General features: G+C 39.4%; 1 protein-coding gene across 1 annotated transcript in view; it reads left to right on the forward strand.

Moving 5' to 3' along the window:
* Nucleotides 1-23,512, forward strand: part of fbxl16 (F-box and leucine-rich repeat protein 16) — a 78,916-nt gene that overhangs the window by 36,874 nt on the left and 18,530 nt on the right. Inside the window, exons 2-3 of the mRNA XM_057860899.1 lie at nt 11,010-11,721; nt 19,498-19,740. Coding sequence (XP_057716882.1) covers nt 11,017-11,721; nt 19,498-19,740 — 948 coding nt within the window. The 5' untranslated portion in view covers nt 11,010-11,016. The remainder of the gene's footprint in view (nt 1-11,009; nt 11,722-19,497; nt 19,741-23,512) is intronic.

Genomic DNA, 23,512 nt, shown 5'->3' on the forward strand with positions numbered 1-23,512 from the left:
GGTTTTGGTCTGGTTTGCTCCCAATTTTAACTGCTAATCCTCGATCTGATGGGAGGAGGAACTGGTGTGCTCAGTGGCAGGTTGACTCGCACTTGGTATGAGGGAATACAACAGACCAATCGGCAGCGTGGTCTCAAATTTTGACCTGTTTATAAAACATGCATAAAATGAGAAGAATTTTGTACGGGAATTTGCTAAATTACTAGCTTGCTAGCGTAGGGATGGGAATCGAAATCCGATTCGAATTCGGAACCGGTTCCGAGTGTTTCGAGGCCTCGACATCACAGTGAAAAAGCCTTAACGATCCCTTTAACGATCCCTAAAGATGCATATTGCGTCGTGACGTGTCTTGTTGTCCAGACGCATCAAACTAGCATGGCGCCAAGAACCACTCGCTCCAAAGTTTTGCTCCACTTCACCAGGAAAAAAGGTGAAAATGAAAGGTTATGATAGTTAAGCACGAGCATTGCCGCTGTAAACATAACAATGACAGCACGTAGGTTCGAACGCTCGAAAGTGTGTCTTCACTTCACGTGGAAAAATTACAACAAAACGACTTGCAGTCATTGCAAGGTGGAGATAGCTACATCGGGAGGGAATAGGCTGCACTGAGACAGCTATTCAGCTAGCTAAACTCCGAAATGACGATACAGAAGACGTTGGTATAATTTGCTGACTTTATTCAACCATCACATGAAACTAAAAATAGAAATGAAACAAATCAATTTCGTCCCCAATAACAAACAGGTTTGCATCAACGTAAATCAGCGATGATTAGCTGGTAACACAGTAATAACAAACAGTTAGCATGCGTTCGCTAGCATTAGCACATCGTTTAAACCACTACACAACTGGATTTAAGTGTCCAATCGCGAGTGGAAGCACACAACAACAACACAGAAGATGATACATACAGGCGTTGGCTCTGTAGATATTTTACAAACATTAACAAAGAACGTAGGCTCGTGGCAGTGTTTCCCTTTCTCACTAACTCGCTCGCTTGGATGCGGCATTTCTTCTGCGCGTGTAAGCGCGCTCTTCTTCACGTGAGCGCGCTCTTCTTCGCGTGAGGAAGCGCAAGGGCGCCACCCATTGCCCGCGGCTCCATATTTGGTCCGGCCCCCAGAACAATTCCAGAGAGCATTTTGAATTTTTTTTGTTTTTTTTCTCCCTCAGTAGTGTTATTTATTTCCTGGCCTTTTTCAGTGAATAACTCAGTGAGGGTTATTTGGTTATTATCTATTTAATTAATAGTGCTATTATTATTTATTATTATTATATTATATTATTATTTTTATTTTATTTACTTTTGTTCTGTGAAGAATCCACAGAGGGTTATTTGATTGTGGCTTTCTGAAAAACAATAATTTTTTTACATTTACGCACTCCTGCAATCGTCACACTTTTTCTGCTACAAACTGACCCCGGCCTCTCATCAGAGAAGGGAAAAGTTATTTGGCCCTCACAGGAAAAAGTTTGGGGACATTGCCAAAGGCAGAACAACGACGTATATGCCAAAATATACCAATATTTTTTTATTTCTATTAGAAAAATGTTTCAGTAAAATGTTACACATTCTTGTGCATTTGCCACTTATTGCCACAGTTAACATTGAGGCTTTGGGCCTCTTTTGACCTCGTTGTGAGTTTGTAAGGTTGTGACTACTGATTAAACAAACTTGATGCCAATCAAAATGTTTGTTCTTCTTTTTCCCGAAATTAGAATCGATAAGAGAATCGATAAAGAATCGAATCGTTAAGCAATATCGATAATGGAATCGGAATCGTAAAAATCGTATCAATTCCCATCCCTAGTAGATACAGTTATAGATACAGTATATCGGTTTTGAATTTGTAAAAAAATGCTTTATTATCTAATTCCGAAGGGTTTGGTGAATCCACATGTGAAACCTGTGGGGTTCAGTACCTATAGCAAGGTTAACAACCACTGCTCTAGTGACATAAACATGTCATCTGTTCAACCCTTTCAATTTGAACCCGAGAGGAACATTAATGAGCATGACAGCACTGTCGATATTTCACAAAACGAGCAGCAAAAGCAAAATGAAAAGGAAAAACAGGATGAGACGAGAGTATGACAAAACCGGTGTTCTGTCAAAATGTGCTACATCGGCGAAACATCCAACAACAGGTGAATTTGACACTCAAAGTACAGTACTACCGTGCGCTTTCAGCTTGTTTTGTTTAGATGCATACAAGCAGAACGTCATAAAAATGCCTTAAGAAAACACTTAGTCATATTGAATTAGGGTGCTTTAAATACGCTACATGACTAATGTGGTCAACAGATCAACAATCTGCTTTAAAGCTACCACAAGAAAACACGATGCTTAAAAGTATGAGAGGGAAACACAAGCAATAAGTATTTCGAGGCAACGAAAAGGTGATAAAAGACTCAATAAAAATGCAAATAGTAAGTACTCGCTGCTTGTAACTTATGTGCGCATGTGTTGGACGTCTCGCTGCATAGAAGGAATTGCAGAACTCCGGTTAGCGTTCGTCTAGTGACAGTAAGAAACTACCTTCATCACCCCAAACGTCTATTGCACATATAAAATATGGCGCCCTCCGTAGGTCAAAACATGTACTAAATATTGATTTTTAAATCAATGGCAATATTTTATGTGTTTCTAGTGACATATTTTAGTAAAAGAGAACAATTGTGGTTTATTACTAGTTATTGTCATGTCATTTCCTGTTTTATTTTGAAGGCTTCACCCTCCTCGTGTCTGCGTACTTGCCTTTCCTCTGGTCACCTAATCACCCATTGTTTCCACCTGTTCCCCATTACCTCCTGTGTATATATTGCCTTAGTTTCCCTTGTCCTGTGCAGAAGTATCTTTTGTCCAAGGTCAGTCACTTCAGCCTCTCGCCATAGCCTGTTGTAGTGATACTGAATTAGTGATGGTGAGATGAAGCCTCATGAGGCATTGCACCACTTGAGCCAGTTGGTTCGAGAAAGGGTTCATTTCTTGGAGCTTCATGTGTCCACGGAACCACCAACTGGCTAACTGTGTAATCACAATCATTTGTCTCCCAACCACATGAGGGGTTCGTTAATTTTTGTGTGTGTGTGTCTGTTGGGAAGGTACTATAGCAAAATATTGTCTGACCAAATCCTCGATGTACATAGATTGTCACATAAGTATAATTTATATATTTTTCTTCAACTTTCTTTTCATTGTTTTCCAGTCACAGAAGTTAAATTTGGCATACATCTTCAGCAATGGGATCAAACTCATAACCTGAGTGACCATGATGTATAGACCCTACCCACGTGACGTCACAACTCCGTCCTCCTGACTGGTACCGCCCAATTGTCCGTCAACACATCGTGTTTACCTGTTACGGCTACGTACATTCCTCCTATTTACGGCGTGTTTTTCTGCTCGTTAACATTAATAATCAAAATAGTGAAGGCATGTGTGGCAGTCGGTTGCAATAACAGAGAAGATAGACGGAGAGACTTGAAGTTCTACCGGATTCCGAGAGACCCGGAGAGGAGAGAGCGAGATGGGCTGCTGCAATTCGACGAGAAAACTGGGCTCCAAACGATTACCACAGATTATGTAGTAGTCATTTTATATCTGGTAAGATGCATTTAATATATATTTAGAGGGTTTTAGGCTGACAACCACAATTAAGATCATTGCTAGGCTAATCGCCGACAACATACACGTATGTATGTAGTGAGAGTGCTATCGCTAAACCATATAAACATTAAAAGCCCTAGCTCCATTGACAAATGACATGAAATACATTAGACTTGACAGTGGATGTTAGCAAGAACAAAAGATTTTGAATTGAAAGTTTCGTAACTCACCTTTCCAAGCACAAGATAGATTCCTGCCGAATTTTCGTGGACGAGGACCTGTTTCACCCAACCAGCAACGAAGTATTTATAAGCCTCCAAGCTCTTAAAGTTTTTCAAACTTTCGTGAGAATAGGCTGATTTTGTGTGGACAAGATAGTTGTACATATCAGGGTAGCTAGCAGATGTCAGGCAAATACGGCGGAGACAGCGGGTCGAAAAACATCGATTTAGGCATCAAATATGGATCTGGCGAATGGATAAACTGAAGCTTTTCCACATAACGCCTTTTATGCAACGCATCATGTGAGTTTACGGCATCCGAAAGCACCGGGTCTTCCATGAAATGAATTATAAATTGCTCGATCAATTGAGACCATTGATAATACAGACACAAAATGACGGACAAGGGGGCGGAACAATACAGCGATCACGTGATTTTGTGACGTCGGTGGGTAGGGTCTATAGGGGAGGGGGGGAGCAGTACCCGCTGAATGATTTAAAAAAAAAAAAAAAAAAAAAAGACCTATGCATATGAAACCAAAACACCCACATAAACAGCACCTCAGAGTCATATAAAATAGATGAATTCTCCTGTAGGTCAGCAGTGCCAAGCAGCTCCCCAAAAATCAACCTACAACAAATTCTACATATAAACATATCAATGTTTTTTTGGTCCAGTAAGTAAGAGTTGCCACATACAGTCACAGTCTCATATGTCACTCATGAATGAATGAATTTATTGTCATTGTCATCATCATCAAATCATTGACAGTTTCAGAGTGTGGAATTTTATCCGAAGAAAAAGACGAAGACAGACAAGGAAAGACGGGAAAAGCAGATGCTTATCGAAACCCGTCCCCCATCAGCCCGGGACGCACAAACAGCATATTGTGTATCAGTCCAGTCATAATCTTACACATTTCATTCAAAAGTCATTGATTGCCATGGATTTTCACATATTGTCAATTTGAGTGAGTTCATTGTATCAGTTGATGTCCAAGTAGGTGAAGGGAGGGAAAAAAACAATAACAGCTACCTAGCTCCTGTGGCTAGCCTGTTAGCTTAGCCGCGGACACAAAAACGCGCGCCTAAAGCGATTTCGCCGCACCGAGCGCGGTGATGATGTAAAACCTACTGTATATGTATATATTTTTAATGTAGTCTGTATACGTGTGAAAATAATTTCACAAATGGCATTATGATAAAGTGGTAGGTTGTGCAATGTTACTTTTTCCTGATAATGACACGTACGTATGTCGGATCCGGGCCGCGCGGCGCAATTCGTACCGAGGACAGAACTCGAACTCACTCGTACGACATGTCCAGCACGGTAGGCGGATGCTCTGACCACCAAGCCAGAAGCCTAGGCTACCCACTTTACCTGCCAGCGCACCCTCATGAGGAAAGGGAGGTTTCGACACAACGGACTTGCGTGAACCCGTTACACGTAATCAGAGAGAACAGTGAACATGTTCGCGTAACATGAAAAAGGTTACTGATGATTGTGCAATTTGGACATTAATGTAGCGACAGGATGGTGGGGATTTTCATTGTTTTTTTTTATTATTATTATTATGTTTCCACAGAGAGAAAGTCTTCTTTCTTGTTGGCTTCATCCTAGTATCAACTATACTGTATCCTTCTTTCAACTCACTTAAACCTTTTACTCTCCAAACCACCTCCAAATTATACAAACTCTCACCTGATCTCAACTCTCCTGCTAACACCCACATTTTCAATGCAGGTAGAGGTGTTGATAGACGGAAGCGAGCTGTCAAACCGCGCAGCAAATCTAAAGCACTCCATGAAGCGATCACGTGGTACAGCTTGGCAGCAAGGCTTCGGACGTCATCATTTTCGGAGCCTCCCCTTAATGAAGCGAGCCTCGGTACGCGCTTCGCAGAAAAGTCCCTTCATTACTCGACACACGCTTCGAAGACTCGGCGCACCTCGTGACATCACTACTGAATATTATCCTCCAATTGGAGTGGTTTGTGTTTGAACCTTTTTGATTTTAGCCATTTTGACTTTTTCCTCCATTTGGAGTGTTTTGTGTTTTTGCCTTTCCTCCCTTTTGGAGTGCCTTTTGTTTGAACATTGATTGTGGTAGCCCTGACTTATTCCTCCGTTGGAGAGCTTTTAGTTTGTACCTTTTTCTCATCCCCGCATGTCAGCGGAAGAACCTCTGTTTTCAAAATAAAGTTTTTGCATGAACCTCTGCAACTGAGTCCGCCTCGTCGTCTCGGCCTGACAGTTATTAGAGCCTACAAGTCATTATGTCCGAGGTTCTCTTTAAGTTTATTCATATAAAACAAAATATTCAAACGTAATTTTTTTGCAACCTTATTTCGTGCTTTCGTGGGAATTTTGATTTTTATTTCCTCTTGGTTGAAACCACTGCTGTACTAATAAACCTTTGAAATGGGTATAATGTTGGAATAGCTTTCTTCAAATGGGGGGAAAATAGGCATTTGGATGTGTTTTTTTTTATGTTAACCTTTTTCAAATAGTGATTTCATAACGTACAATTTGTGGTAGCACTTCATTGCTCTGAAATATGTCTGCTTTTTTGGATACGCTTCACTCTGCTGGCTGTAGCCGATCTAGCTGAAACAAACTGTTGTATTATGTAATGGAGGAACCTGGTGATGCTGCAGCATAAAGCAAGGCTCCATCTGCTAAGGGACCGGCAGTAAATTCCATAAAGGTCAGAAAGGGCTCATGCTAATCAATTTATAGCATGCACGGATATGTGTACATGTACTGTACATGGATGTAGCATGTGTTCTTGCCACAGTTGGTTGTTTTGGAAGGTTAGGGCTAAAGGATGCTGTTGTGTGTGAAGCCGGAAAGTCAGGGTGTTACATAACTGATCAGTAGGAGCCCGTGAGCCTCCTCCTGCTGTTGATACAGCGAGATCAGAGAGAACTGGCAAGATGAGGCCACGGGCCGTGGAGCTTCTACACTCCCAAGTGTTTGCATTTCAACATCGAGAAGCATATTCAAACATATGTAATGTTTTATATGTAAGGTATGTGAGCAAGGGCGTAGGTTTGCATAGGGATGATAGGGACATAACATTGCCAACTTTTCAGGATGCTCAACTTTTAAGCGACGTTATTTGCCTTACATAATGACTCCAGTTAAATAGGTATTTTAGACTGTATTCATTTTGTAAGTATAGATTTGACCCGGCCATTATAAATTGAGTTATTATCATTATGTTCAGACTTACATTTTCCCCTTTCACTTGCTAAATATGCCGGTCCATTTTTTTCCCTCAAATGCACGTTTGATTGGCTGATAACTTGACCCCCCGTACCCAGACCCACCCACACACACACGCACACTCACACAGCCCCGACAAAATTACACGTCGACAACATGCCGCCTCCTACACCTCCGTTGAAGAGGAGGGATATTAGGTTTTGTTCGGGCCAGCAGCAGCAGCCACTGTAAGTAACGTAAAAAGACATCAATGTTGAGGAGGTGGGGAACACACCACTAATTTTGCTACTGAAAGTCTGAACTGCATCAGAGTTAGTATAACAAAATTTAAACTGTGTTAACTTGCTAACCTGCAAAACTCGAGTAGGAAGCTGCTTAGGGAGAAGTGTACACTTGTAGTATGCGTTTTCTGCTGTTAACAATAACTCATTTGCCCCTAAAAGCGTATTAATACGTTCTATTTTTAATTGTTTCAGTGTCCCAAAAACGTATTTATACATCTTGTACGTTTTTTTGACAAGAGGCATCTCTAGGTTCCTAAACTGCAATGCACAATGCTCAAAACTCATTTTAAAGCAATAAAACTGGCCACTGGATGGCAGTAGCGCATTTGTAAGAACTCATCTCGGGCCAAGAAAGGAAGTGAAGAAAAATAGTCAGGAAACGGAAGTTGGAGGGATGTTGGGAAGACGATTGAGAATTCGAGAAAAATGTGGAGAACGATCGGGAAAAAAAGGCAAACGACACTGGAGGAGTGTTTTGAAAAGAAAACAAAACCATCGTTGAAGAAGGATTTTAAAAAATCTATCTTGATGAGACAGACAGTGTCGGCCACAACAGTGTCAGATTCCACACACGTTCTGCGGTGCTCATGTTGCGTTACTCCTGAGCCCGAGGTTGAAACCAATGATGAAGATGATGAAAAAAGTGAGACCGATCTTGATCCGGACTCATCAGATTACTGGGAGCCACCTCATTCAACCGGAAGCAGCTGAGAGCCTTCCCCATTGTTATGTGTGCAAATAGTTCAACAGTTCAACAGTTATGTGTAAATAAATTGTTACTTTGAGATCAAAAGCTCTACTTGTCATGTTGTTGATGTTATTTTGTAGAACGAAAACATTATTCAGATGTTTGGGATGTCACAAAAGTGAAAAATAGCTGTGTTAAAGTCATGTTGTGTTTGAAATGTATGAGTTTACATAAAACTCAATTTCTCTGTTTTTTCATCAGAAATGGGAAAATTGCTCAAACTAAGCTATTTTCTAATGCTGATTTCTAAAGAATGGAACAAGATATGAATTAACTTTTTTTTCTGCTGAAAGAAGAGAGTCTAATCCTTCTTTTGGTGGGTTCCATGTTTATACAGCAATAGAACAGAATTTTCTGTTGGCCTTGCAAAATCAGTCAAAATCCAGTAAAACGGCCGGGAGCGAAGGGCCTTGCTCCTGTGAAAATGGCTGCGAGTGAATGAGTTAATCACACTGTGAGAAATGTAATAAACTGAGGTTTACCCCCTTCTCCCCAATTTGCATTTTTATTTTATTTATGTGGTCTTAAAGCAGCCCGAAGAAGCTTTCTTTTTTATTTCATTTTATTTTTATTGTTGCGCTTGGTTATGCTTGTGGACAAAAGCTGTAGTTTTACCTGACGGAAAGCTCTATTTTCATTATTCCCAGACTAATACCCCTATCCCACTGGCCAAAAAACCCATGTCAACCCACTAATAATCGGCTTTTGGTGGCAGTGGGAAAGGTGCAGCGACCCGCCTCGACCCGTGTCAATCAACCCGCCAAGCGACCCGCGTTAAAATCACCTCGGTTCTGATCGTCATGCAGTGTGAAAGCAAAACCCCGGGTCAACAGTCAACACCCTAATCTACGTGGTGACGTAGGCTTTTACGTGATGCGTCATAACAACATGCCAGTCGCCTTCCATTTAACACGCCCAACAAAAGTAGTTACGTCGATGCTAACAACAAAGCTGGTAGAAGAAGAATTCACGTCGCCTACGTTGCCTCAGCACAAGCAGAGTGTTGATCCTTTGCCGCATTTCGACCATTTTGAGGTCAGTAAAAAGCATGAAAACAGAGAACACAAACGGAAAGGAGGCTTCCATGTTGCTCTGCATTGTTTACTTCCTTGAACTGAATGAATTCGGTCGCACTTGTCGACGTTGATCTTAGCGTTGTGACGTCACGTAACCTTACGCACGGCTGAGGAGGGGTGGGGGTTAGACGGGTGAAAAAAAAAAAAAGACATGGCTTTTTTTGTCAATGGGAAAGGTGTCAAATGCCAATTGCTAGTGGGTTGCATCGGCTTGGAAAAAATGCGGGTTGACCCACTAGTTTCAGTGGGAAAGGGGCATATGAGATTTTTTCAGTTATATTTAATTTCTTTATTTAGACAGACAATGTTGAGTGGTCTTAAGACAAATGTTTATTATTTGCATTCGTGGATAGTTAAGCGATTATTAACAAGTTTGTATTTATTGTGTTTGTTAATATAATTTATGTTTAAATGTTGCAATTTAAATTTGCTAATAAAATCCAGACATTTATTCTGGAAGTTTTCAAACTGTTTCCTTAGTAGTTTTTGGAAACAAAGGCTTGAATTGAACGGCGTATCACCTGAACCAATACATATGAAAGTTTAGGTCAATACAGATGTATAATATTTATTAATCCGGATCCGCGGATAGAAAGATTTGTAGTTCTGAAAAAATAAATTGGAGTACAAGTTATAGTAATTATATATTGAGAGAAAGAACGTCTTCTGCTCCAATCAAATGCATGATGGGAAGTTGGGCAACCATGACTGTCAGTGGTGGCTGCAAGTCTTGAACATGCTATGTTTGAACATGCTTGAATGTTGCTATTTAATGATTCAATTAAAGCACTTTTTTAGTTTAATGTACCTTTTATATATTGTTTACATTTTTGAATCTTGTAATTATCAGCATGGCCACGTAAAGATACGTTTGTATTTTTTGGAAAAAAAGAAGCAATAAAAATATTTCTGGACCCGAGATTGTTGTAATTTTTTAAATTTCGGACCCATAGGATTTTTAATTCATGACCCCTGGTATACAATATGTTCTGCGTTGTGTTCAGTTTGGCGTGTTAAGAAAAAGAACGTCTGCTCCGCCCAAAAGCATGATGGGAAGTTGGGCAACCATGACTGTCAGTAGTGGCTGCAAATGGTATACAATATGTTTTGTGTTGTGTTCAATTACGCATGTTAAGAAAAAGATCGTCTCTTGCTCCGCCCAAATGCACGATTGGAAGTTGGGCAACCATGACTGTTCGTAGTGGCTGCCAAAGGTTAAGCCAATAAAAGGCGCGGTCCAATGAACGCATGTGTCCACTCGCATTTCTCTGCCTTTTCGCTCTCAATGTGCTAAAACGGAGTCATTGTAAACTGTTGGAGGCAACGCATGAATGGGTCATTCCGCTCTTGCGTTAATTGCGTCAAATATTTTAATGTGCTTAATTTAAAATATTCATTACAGCCCGTTAACGCGATAAGTTTGACAACCCTAATTTTAAACAACACTGGTCTCAACTGAGTTGAAATTATTTGGAAATATTTTGGTTATGATTAGTTCGAGAGGATATGCTGATGGCACATCACTAAATTTTGTATTTTGTGTGTTTTTCTATGTACTTGGTCAAAACATTTGACGAAAATTAAATTATGCAACTCATTACAAAATTTATTTTCAAAGTTATGGTCTACTTACACTGAGGCAGCGTTACACATTGAGCCACTAGATCCAGAGAGGGTGAAAAAAATGATAGATGAGACTGTTGTTACATTAGTGTAGGACCGCAGTTGAACAGTGTCATTCAGGATTTTTTAATTCAACCATAGTGCCATTTTCGTTTAGATTTACTTGGGTCAAAGAACATTTTATCTGATTTTTAACTGTATCTCCTTTCCCCACAGGTTCCCAATGTTGAACATGTCCACACCCAGTGAGCTGAAGACTCCCTGCGTGACTCGCAACGGGATGGTGAAACTGCCCCCCAGCCAGCCCAACGGTCTGGGCAGTGCCAGCATCACCAAGGGTACCCCTGCTGCCAAGAACCGCCTGTGCCAATCCTCTTCAGTTCCTTCCATTCTGCCTCCTCCACCATCCTCCCTTCCCTACCACCACCACCACCACCTAGACAACACGGTCATGCCGCATTCGGCGGCCACCATCCTAGGTTGTGACTTAGAACCTGGAAAGCAGCTCGTTGGCCTGAAGCAGTCCCTACGCCTACCCCCGCTCACTCTACCCAAACCCATTCTACTGGAACGCCAGCTTGTTTTGGATGAGAAGCTGCTTAACCGACTGCTCTGGTACTTCACCACAGCGGAAAAATGCATGTTGGCACAGGTATGCAAGACATGGCGTAAGGTGCTGTATCAACCCAAGTTCTGGGAGGGTGTGACACCCATACTGCACGCCAAGGAGCTTTATAACCTCTTACCCAACGGAGACAAGGAGTTTGTCAGTCTTCAGGCCTTTGCTCTTCGCGGCTTCCAGTCTTTTTGCTTAGTTGGCGTGTCAGACCTGGACATTTGTGAGTTCATTGATAACTACCCCCTCTCCAAGAAAGGTGTACGTTCAGTCAGTCTCAAGAGGTCCACCATCACGGATGCTGGATTAGAGGTGAGTCCTTTTTAGCCTTCATTATGTTTCTTTTTCGCTGATTTACAAAAACAAGTTTTCTCCAGCTTTACTTCAGTGATAGGAATCACATACTGTATAGCAAGGGTAGCCAAACTATGGCCTGCGAGCCAACTGTGGCTCACTGCTCAGTTTTTATTGGCCTGCAGCAAATTGAATATGGTCCACACAAGAACCCTAAATTCAGCCTAAATTGTGTTGCACATGTCAGCTTTAAAACTACATGAAACTCCATACAATTTCAGTATTTTGTTTTACATAAATTAATTTATACTCTAAACCATAATAATACAATGTGATGAATTGAGCTTGATCTTGCATGTGATTTCTTGACTTTTTTGCTGTCACTGGACATTTTCTCTTTGTTCTGATAAGTTTCTTTCAGAAGTGTACATACCGTTTAAATATATACAGCACTGGCCAAAAGTATTGACACCCCTGCAATTCTGTCAGATAATGCTCAATTTCTCCCAGAAAATGATTGCAATTACAAATGCTTTGGTAGTAATACCTTCATTGATTTTGCTAGCAATGAAAAACCAAAAGAGAATTGAAAAAAAAAAAAAATATATATATATATATATATATATATATATATATATATATATATATATATATATATATATATATATATATATATATATATATATATACAGTATATACAGTTGTGGTCAAAAGTTTACATACACTTGTGAAGAACATAATGTCATGGCTCTCTTGAGTTTCCAGTTATTTCTACAACTCTGATTTTTCTCTGATAGAGTGATTGGAACAGATACTTCTTTGTCACAAAAAACATTCATGAAGTTTGGTTCTTTTATGACTTTATTATGGGTGAACAGAAAAAAGTGATCAAATCTGCTGGGTCAAAAATATACATACAGCAGCGCTAATATTTGGTAACATGTCCCTTGACCATTTTCACTTCAATTAGGCGCTTTCGGTAGCCATCCACAAGCTTCTGGTTGAATCTTTGACCACTCCTCTTGACAGAATTGGTGCAGTTCAGTTAAATTTGATGGCTTTCTGACATGGACTTGTTTCTTCAGCATTGTCCACAAGTTCTCAATGGGGTTTAAGTCAAGACTTTGGGAAGGCCATTCGAAAACCTTAATTCTAGCCTGATTTAGCCATTCCATTACCTTTTTTGATGTGTGTTTGGGGTCATTGTCCTGTTGGAACATCCAACTGCGCCCAAGACCCAATCTGACTGATGACGTTAGGTTATCTTGAAGAATTTGAAAGTAATCCTCCTTCTTCATTATCCCATTTACTCTCTGTAAAGCACCAGCTCCATTTGCTGCAAAACAGCCCCACAGCAGAATACTACCACCACCGTGCTTGACGGTAGGCATGGTGTACTTGGGGTTAAAGGCCTCACCTTTTCTCCTCCTAACATATTGCTGGGCATTGTGGCCAAACAGCTCAATTTTTGTTTCGTCTGACCACAGAACTTTCCTCCAGAAGGTCTTATGTCCATGTGATCAGCAGCAAACTTCAGTCGAGCCTTAAGGTGCCGCTTTTGGAGCAAGGGCTTCCTTCTTGCACGGCAGCCTCTCAGTCCATAGAGATGCAAAACACGCTTGACTGTGGACACTGACACCTGTGTTCCAGCAGCTTCTAATTCTTGGCAGATCTGCTTTTTGGTGATTCTCGGTTGAATCTTCACCCTCCTGACCAATTTTCTCTCAGCAGCAGGTGATAGCTTGCGTTTTCTTCCTGATCGTGGCAGTGACAAAACAGTGCCATGCACTTTATACTTACAAACAATTGTTTGCACTGTTGTTCTTGGGACCTGCAGCTGCTTTGAAATGGCTCCAAGTGACTTTCCTGACTTGTTCAAGTCAATGATTCGCTTTTTCAGATCCATGTATGTATATTTTTGCCCCAGCAGATTTGATCACTTTTTCTGTTAACCCATTATAAAGTCATAAAAGAACCTAACTTCATGAATGTTTTTTGTGACAAAGAAGTATCTGTTCCAATCACTCTATCGGAGAAAAATCAGAGTTGTAGAAATAACTGGAAACTCAAGAGAGCCATGACATTATGTTCTTCACAAGTGTATGTAAACTTTTGACCACAACTGTATATATATACATCATTTTACACAAAACTCCAAAAATGGGCAGGACAAAAGTATTGGCACCCTTTGAAGAATCATGTGATGCTTCTCTAATTTGTGTAATTAACAGCACTTGTTACCTGTGGCACATAACAAGTGGTGGCAATAACTAAATCACACTTGCAGCTAGTTAAAATGGATTAAAGTTGACTCAACCTCTGTCCTGTGTCCTTGTGTGTACCACATTGAGCATGGAGAAAAGAAAGAAGGCCAAACAACTGTCTGAGGACATGAGAAGCAAAATTGTGAGGAAGCATAGGCAATCTCGAGGCTACAGATCCATGTCCAAAGACCTGAATGTTCCTGTGCCGACTGTGCGCCTTGTCATTAATAAGTGTTAAGCCTACTGCACTGGCTAAACTCCCTATATGTGGACGGAAAAGAAAAACTGTCGAGAGATTTCAACGAAAGTGAAATGTGCGGATGGTGGATAAAGAACCTCGACTAACATCCAAACAAGTTCAAGCTGTCCTGCAGTCCAAGGGTGCAACAGTGTCAACCCATACTATCCGTTTGCGCCTGAATGAAACGCGACTCTATGGTAGGATACCCAGGAAAACCCTACTTCTGACCCAGAGACATAAAAAAGCCAGACTGGAGTTTGCCACAACTTTCCTGAGAAAGCCAAAAACGTTTTGGAAGAATGTTCTCTGGTCAGATGAGACAAAAGTAGACAAAAGTAGGTTCTTTATCCACCATCCGCACATTTCACTTTCGTTGAAATCTCTCCTCAATTTTTCTTTTCCGTCCACATCTAGCGAGGTCAGCTACAGTGCTGTGGGCTTAACACTTATTGATGACACTTTGCACGGTAGACACAGGAACATTCAGGTCTTTGGAGATGGACTTGTAGCCTTGAGATTGCCCATGCTTCCTCACAATTTTGCTTCTCAAGTCCCAAGACAGTTTTTTTTTGGTCTTGTTTCTTTTCTCCATGCTCAATGTGGTACACACAAAGACACAGGACAGAGGTTGAGTCAACATTAATCCATTTTAACTGGCTGCAAGTGTGATTTAGTTATTGCCACCACCTGTTATGCGCCACAGGTAAGTAACAGGTGCTGTTAATTACATAGATTAGAGAAGCATCACATGATTTTCAAAGGGTGCTGTTTTCCGAAATTTCCAGGTTCGCGGTGAATCAGTTACAGGCACACTTTTGCTCAATAGACAATGTTTATTGATTAGAAAATGTGGAATAAATGAGATTTATTGATTACAATCCCACAAGAGCACGCGAACAAGTATCACAAACAAGTATAGCAAATGTCAACGATGACGCTAGATTTGAGTTTGTCAACCCCAGAATCCCCATGTTCCCGTTACAGCAAAAGAAAATGTCCCTTTAGCAATGAAAATCGCTTACCGTGACAAGTGAGTGGGAAGCTAGCAACACTCCAGTAAAGCGGAAAAGGAACAAAGCCAGGCGATCCATACGTGACCCGCTGGCGGTCTTCCTTCGCCGCCTTACCGGAGCGATGGCTCCCGCTCATTTGTCACGGTAAGCGATTTTCATTGCTGAAGGAACACCTGGTTGTGCTGAAACGATAACGCGGGGATTCTGGGATTAACAAACTCAAATCTAGCGTCACGTTACCATTGTTTTTGCTTGTTTTTGATACTTGTTGCTTGCTCTTGTGGGATTATAATCAATAAATCTCATTTATTCTGCATTTTCTAATCAATAAACATTGTCTATTTTGCAAAATTGTGCCCGTTACTGATTCACCGCGAACCTGGAAATTTTGGAAAACAGGTGCCAATACTTTTGTCCGGGCCATTTTAGGAGTTTTGTGTAAAATGATAATGATTACATTTTTTTTTCCCATTCTTTTTTGTGTTTTTTCATTGCAAGCAAAATCAATATAGATATTACTACCAAAGCCTTTGGAATTGCAATCATTTTCTGGGAGAATTGAGCATTATCTGACAGAATTGCAGGGGGTGCCAATACTTTTGGCCATCAGTGTATATGTAAAAAACAGTATTATTGTAAAAATGTACGAAGGCTTCCTAGTCCCATATTTGCATATGTGAGAATAGTTTGAGTTTATGTTCTACACATGTACATTAAAATGGTTTCAACATTTCAAGGCATTGTGTATACGTCTATCTATGGCATCATCATCGGATAGTTTAAAAAAAATCCCAACCAAAAAAAAGAAAAACGTATTTTCTATTGTTTAATCTAACACATACCTATCTATATCTGCCGTCATCGTTCAAGAGAACATGGCATCGGTTCGTCCATGCACAGTAGCAGTCCATCGGGATCCAATGGCCCTTCACGATCGGTTAGTGATGAACATATTCATCCCAGGTCCGATGCCTGCTGGTGTCAAATGTATTGTTAGGAGCAGGGTTAGGCTTTGTCACATGATGCCCGTCTTCAGTCAGACCCTTTTTGCTCTTGATGCTTTACTTTTTTACATTTTAAGGAGCATTGAGTCATTTTTAACTTAACTGAAATCAAATGGTAGTAGGTAATCTTTTAACTTTTAAGTTTTTGAAAACATAAAACATTTGTAGGTCCCGGTAACTTACAGTATCTGTATTTTCAATATGGTTAAGACAAATAATTTTCCATTGATGGCAATTAGCCATCAGAAGTTATCTTTCTTTTATTACATGTTTTATTGTGTTGTCATATTCCATTGCTTTGAGCAATTTGAGCAAAAGCTGTTGAGTGTTCCTCAGATGGCTTTTCATACCTGCTAGGCAAGGGTGCTATTCTTGGATGAGTGGATAGTTGCCATGGTGAAAGCTGGAACTGTTGACTGCATGAAGCCACAGTATACAGTACTGTATATGGGTTTTATTGTTGTGGGTGCTAAAATTGGCATGGACAAATAATTGCACTTTCAATAGAAGGAATAGTGTAGGCGTACATGTGTTGTTTGACCACATAATCACATGTGCGCGTCTGTCATTTTGAGACAATTTTTGTAATGTTGGAAAAGCTAAATGTTACAGTATATTCTATTTATATTATATATTTGTTTATAGACTTCACTATCAGTTGACGGGACGCTGGGCTCGGGGCCGATCCGTGGGGGCCTATTTTCAAAAACTTAAAATTCTAACATTTTCAAAACCAAAGCCACTATCGACCTAAAACCAAAACAGGCACCTCCCTTAGGCATATATATACTGTATATGACTCTCCATGAGCAGCGACATCAAAAAATTTAAAGGCGTTCCCTAATAAAATCCCGATTAATTATTTTTTATACAAGTGTAACAAAACTTGAAATTGCTATAATATTCTCAAATATTACGCTACATGCATAAAAATCACCAAATGCAGAGGTAATCACCTATATTTTCAAGATCAATAGCCATATTTACCATATCATATATGTTTTGCCCAAAATAGCAACTTAATTTTTTTTTATTTAGTGCAAGTTTTCAACAGCTAATAAATCACTCAATTTTCGCACCAGAAAATTAATACTGGAGGAAAGCATGCAGAATCATATTAATTTTACTCAACAAAAGCAAAATTTCCATTTTTATATATACAATCACAACTTATTTAGGTTGAATTCCGATGTTACTATTGCCTCAGCAATTCTTGCCGGCTATCTGGCATTTTTTGTATGGACGCAGAAATGTCTAAATTGCTACTGGTTTTGCCAAAGAAACGTGCAGTTGGCCGAAAATTACCTGATCATTTGAATGTAAAGTTATGCTACTGTGCATGCATACAACATGGCGGCCATTGCGAAAAAAAGAGCTTTTTAAATTGGAGATTCTTGTAAATAAATGCGCTAATCCTGGAATTTCTATAGATATGAACGTAAAACAGTCTAGATTCTTGGTTGAAAGCAAAGCACCGGGCAGTTATCGTTCATTTTACGTAAATATTTCGAGCTAAAATTATGCTATTGTGTAATCTAACTTGGCGGCCATCACAAAACAAAGGGCTTTATATGTTAAAAGTTCTTGTAAATAAATGTGTACGTCCCAGAATTTCAATAGCTATGAACATAAAACAGTCTAAATTCTTGGTTAAAGGTGAAAAAACAGGCAGTTATCATTCATTTTACGTAAATATTTCGAGCTGCAGTTAATGTTTTCCATGCATTTTCTTCACAATGTCTCAAAGTGCACGCATGCTGATAGGGTCCGATCACGTCATTTTCAAAGTATCGGAATCGGCAAAAAAATATCGGCCATGCCTTTTTTTAATATATATATTTTTTTTAATTAAATCGTTTACTAATTGTATTTAACGTTACAGACATAATATGTTACACTCATCCAGAGTCTTTAGTTTAGGCTTAAGGTAGGGTTATCAAATTTCTCCCAATAACTGCGGTAATTAATTTTTTTAAAAAATGTATCACGTTAAAATATTTAACGCAATAAATGCATACGCTGCACGACCCACTCACACATTGTCGCGCTCAATCTGTAACGGCGCCGTTTTACCTATATAGAGAGATAAAAATCAGCGTAAAATGAGTAGAGTGAATTTTGGCTGCCTTTGGAGCCTTTTTTTAATTGACTAAAGCCTTACAATCCCTCTCCCTATGTGGGGAAGCAAGGTAGCAATTGATCTTTTTCTTAACACCTTATGTTATTTCCCAACGCAGAGAAGATATATCAATTGGTAGCACTACGCACAGTCATGGTTCCACTTCCCATCATGCATTTGGGCATGGCTACAGTATCATTTACTGAAAGCTCAACAAATACACTAGATGGCAATATTTAGTCACAATATACAAAGTCACAAGTCTTTCTATCTGTGGATCCCTCTTACAGAAAGAATGTTAATAATGTAAATGCCATCTTGAGGATTTATTAATAAATATATATATAAATAATAAATAATAATATATAATATAATAATAAATATATATATATATAAACATAATAAACAAATACAGTACTTCTGCACTGTATGTTGAATGTATATATTCGTCCGAGTTTTATTCATTTTTTTCTTAATGCATTGCCAAAATGTATATGATCGGGAAAAATGATCGGAAATGATTGGAATTGAATCGGGAGCAAAAGAAAGCAATCGGATCAGGAAATATTGGGATCGGCAGATACTTAAACTAAAACGATCGGGATCGGATCGGGAGCAAAAAAACATGATCGGAACAACCCTACTATTTTATATAATAATTACCTTGAATCCTCGACTAAATCACTCTTAAGACACTCCTGCCGGCTTGTATGCGGTAAAACTTTTGTACTTTTTCCACCTGAATCCGGCGTTTGAACGCAGCGTGTGTTTATCACAGTGAAAGCCAAACACACTGCCTGGGTCGGACTCCAACAGGAAGGCGTGGTGTAATGTTTGTGGGAGCTGTCCTGTCGACTGATACTGAAGTCTGTGTTTGTTAGTTCAGCATTTCTGACTTAATGTTTGTTTGAATATGATGAAGCTATGGTTCTAACAGTGGGTTGTCTTACTAAAAATGTATTCCAAAACTTTGGGACTGATTTAATAATGTCCCTGATGTTTGTTTGAGCACTGTTTATGCAACATTAATAATGTAAAGCATGTCTGGTTAATTTAATTGGGAAAATGTGTTTTTTATTTAATATATAAATAAAAGCCCATCGATATGTCATCATCAGTGACCAAATTTCCAAATGTGGGATTTTTATTGCAGGTCATGTTGGAACAGATGCAGGGTCTGATGCATCTGGAACTGTCAGGGTGCAACGACTTCACAGAGGCCGGCTTGTGGTCCAGTCTCAACGCTCGCTTAACGTCACTCAGTGTCAGCGACTGTATCAACGTGGCGGATGATGCCATCGCTGCCATCTCACAGCTTCTGCCCAACCTTTCGGAGCTGAGCCTGCAGGCCTATCATGTGACTGACACGGCCATGGCCTACTTCACAGCCAAACAGGTGTGGTTAAAACATAAGAGATTAGCAACCATGTCAACAGGAAAAATCTGATTGCTCACCTCAACCAACGTCGCCAACAATGCCACCTTGTCGGCCTAATTTAGCAGCTAGAATTGAGATGCTAAAATATGTTCTGTGATGCTAATTGGCACCCAAGTTGTCCTAATTAGAAAATAATTTATCACATAATTTAAAATCCATGACTTAATCAAACCACATTACTCAAGTCATCTTATAACTTCTACGTGATGTTGATTTATTGAAGACTCATCTAGGCAAATCGTTATTGTATTTACTTTACAGGCGTAACAGCACTCTCTATTTGCTATTGATAGCCCTTGTGATTACCTTGTCATCCTCGACTGTCCTCATATTTGCACTCATAGTCTTAACAAGGCTAACTGGAATCAAATAGCAACACCGGTTGTACTCCTTGGCTTGTGAAGGACTATTTTCTATTACTGGAACCAAAGCTAGAAAATCGCAAATTTAAAAAATCTACTTAGCCTAGAAGCTTGACAGAAAGACACTACATCTGAGGGAAGAGGAAGGTGTTTTTACAGCTTTTTTTGGTCACTTTCATATGGGGTTGCCAACTCCCTGAAAAAACAAGGGGGACATTATTTTATAATATTTAATTTACCGTATTGGCCCGAATATAAGACGGCCCTGATTATAAGACGACCCCCTCTTTTTCAAGACTCAAGTTTGAAAAGACTTTTTGAACACCAAATTAATTTTTATACAGAAAATAATCACAGTTCATCTGAAACAAATGATTATAACAATATATTTGAGAGAAAAAGCACGTTATTTTGCCTCATTCAAATCTTAATATCTGAACATTTTAATATGTAAACTGAAGTGCAATCACATTCGTAAATGAATGGCTTCTGGTTTTTGAAATGTAAATAAACCAATCTATTGTGATAAAACAACAATATTGCAATAACTGCATTAACCATTAAAGTGAAGTCTAATTGTAACTGTAGTCTTGAAACAAATCTGAATAAGGAAAAACATTGCAACAACATAATGAAAACTGGTTAAACTTGAGAGTAGCTGAGATCTGTCATGACAGAACATCGATTCAATGATATCTGGTGCCATCTAGTGTCGTGAATGGGTATAACATCTAGACCGTGAATATAAGACGAGCCCCTCTTTTTTAGTCTAATTTCAATGCAAAAAACACCGTCTTATATTCGGGCCAATACAGTATTTAATTTTATTTAATTTATATATTTTTTTTTTTTTTTTTGGTCTGTGAAAAGTGTTTTTTCCCCATTATAATTATATTATAATTATTTTACTCAAAACTGAATTAATTAGGTATATATTTGAGTGATATCAGCAATGTATTTTTAATACAAAAAAATAGAATAAATTAAATAAATAGAATAAAATTAACATCTGTCTTGCTAAATTTAAAATTGTATACATTATTTAACCCTTAAAGTCTTGAGCCATTTTGTGTGTATGTATGTGTGTGTGTGTGTTTGCTTTTGGCCGTTTATTAAATACTTTTTAAAATGGTCAAACATAACTATGAGGTAGATTTATTTATTAATTTATTATTATTTATTTATTACTTTTTAACAATTTAAGTGCATTCAAAGGAGAGATTAATACCGCAGGTCTTAATGCAGAATTGAGACTTTTTTGTCATATCTTTTTTTTGGGGGGGGGCGTGCCCATTCATACTGCCTTTGTCCATTGAGCCCGTTCAAGTATCACGCATGCGCACTAATTCGCAGTGCGAGATGCACTGAGCAAACTGACCCGCATGTGCAGGAGCATCAAAACAAATGACTACACATGACGCACAAACACACATACGGACAGTTTGCTCCGACTCCCGGCCGTGTAAGCAATCTTGAAATATTGCTCATTTGGAGCAGAGAGAAAATCGAGCATTCTCAAGCTTACCCTCAACCCATTTTTATTTTTTTATGACTGTTGTCAAGCCCGTCACTTCCCCAAAAGCTGCATTCAAGCTAGGCGCTAACGCTAATGCACAGTAGCACCGTAATTGCTGCATTACTTCCGATTTGGGGGACTTGACAGTTCAGACAGCAGCCACATTCTGGAAAAATATGGCTCAGATCGGATTTTAACCCCATACGAAAGTGATCTGGATCGGATTTGAAATGGTCTATTTTTATGCGACTTTTCCCGTTCAAACCACCAAGTTAATGCCTCACTCAAGTCGGAAAAACAGGAAAAAATCAGATTCGTGTATTAAGAACTTCAGTATGAACCTAGCCAAAGTCTCCTCTGCAATAACACTGTCGCAAATGATCACTCCAAATATAATGTGGAAATGCAAATGAAATTGACAGAACACAAAAATCTAATACAAATAGGGAAAATAAAGTACACAGAGAAGAACAAGAAAACAACTGATCATCATTTTGAACATGCTTTTTACTTGCGTTTCACTCAAACCTCTTTTCTCCTACACTCTTACCCCGAATTCACACACAATGCAGCTGCGACACAGTTGTGTGCCGGCTTCGAAAACATCACAGGTCAAATTTTACTTGTTGCGTTTGCGCTAAAAATGTCCGCGGCAATCAGATAGAGGTAATTACGAGGGATATCAGTAGAATGCACGAATATATACACTAACATATACAGTACGTCCCAACGCAGACACTTAAGAATAAACGATGGGTAATAAGTGCAACATTTGTTTTTTGTTGTTTTATCACGACACAAATAATAAAATATAAATTATCGACGGAGTTTGTCCTTTTTCTGCATGAGGACATTAGAAGCTCATGAAAAAAGTAAATAAACATTTTATCGGGTCATGAGTATGGATGTTATGGATACATAACATTTCACCTAGAAATGAATATAATAACTGGGATTCTCGTTGCGAAAAGTGCTTTATTTTGAAAGGAAACCGGTAGTTTTATTTTGTATCAGTGCTAAATATCCTTTCCAGCACGGTGGTATTGTTGTAACTTCATGCGGTCCGGCTACCCGTCCGGAAAAAATAGACTTCAGTGTCAGGGGTGTTTAAACTACCAGGCCACGGTGGATACTGGATTTCATTCTAACAAAACAAGGGGACACCTTTTCACCAATCCAGTGGCTTACAAGCATAAGCGGATCTACTATTCAGGCGAAGTAGGCAATCGCCTTAGGCTCCCAACCAGTAAGGGGGCCCCCAACCAGCTCTCCTTGCCCCAACGAGCAAGGGCTTGGGCCACCGGAGCCAGCAGCACCCCCAACTATTCGTCATGTATAATTATGTCAGCATACAAAACAAACAAATAAAAAGAAAAAAAGAAAGCCATTTGAATGATGCATTAATATTATCTCTCCCCCACACACACGCACTACAATGGACTGTTCCACGACGACGGACTGAGTATCGGTCGCTTAGCTCCTTTTAGCATCGCTTAGCTGTTCGTTAGCTTCACTTAGCTCTCCCGCATTTTTCACGCCACTAAGCTCGCTATTTTTACAGCTCACTTGCTACTTTGCACGTCGGCTATCGTTTATTTCGAACACATGAGCAAACGTGCTCTCCATGAGAGCCAAAGTGCAGTGAGGGAGAAGTTGAGAACAGGTCGCTAATGCCTCTTTTAACTTTCTTCTTCTTCTTCACACCGAACATAAAATACACGACAGCACACCCTGTGGCGAAACAATGCAGTACAGTTCCAATCAGTCATACAATAACACTCAACAGCTGGTTAACAGCCTTTGCTAACGGAAAAAAAAAAAAAAAAACTATTAGTGACACCACAAGAAATGA

This window comes from Corythoichthys intestinalis, chromosome 16, assembly GCF_030265065.1.
Source record: "Corythoichthys intestinalis isolate RoL2023-P3 chromosome 16, ASM3026506v1, whole genome shotgun sequence".
In the NCBI taxonomy this organism is placed as follows: Eukaryota; Metazoa; Chordata; class Actinopteri; order Syngnathiformes; family Syngnathidae; genus Corythoichthys; species Corythoichthys intestinalis.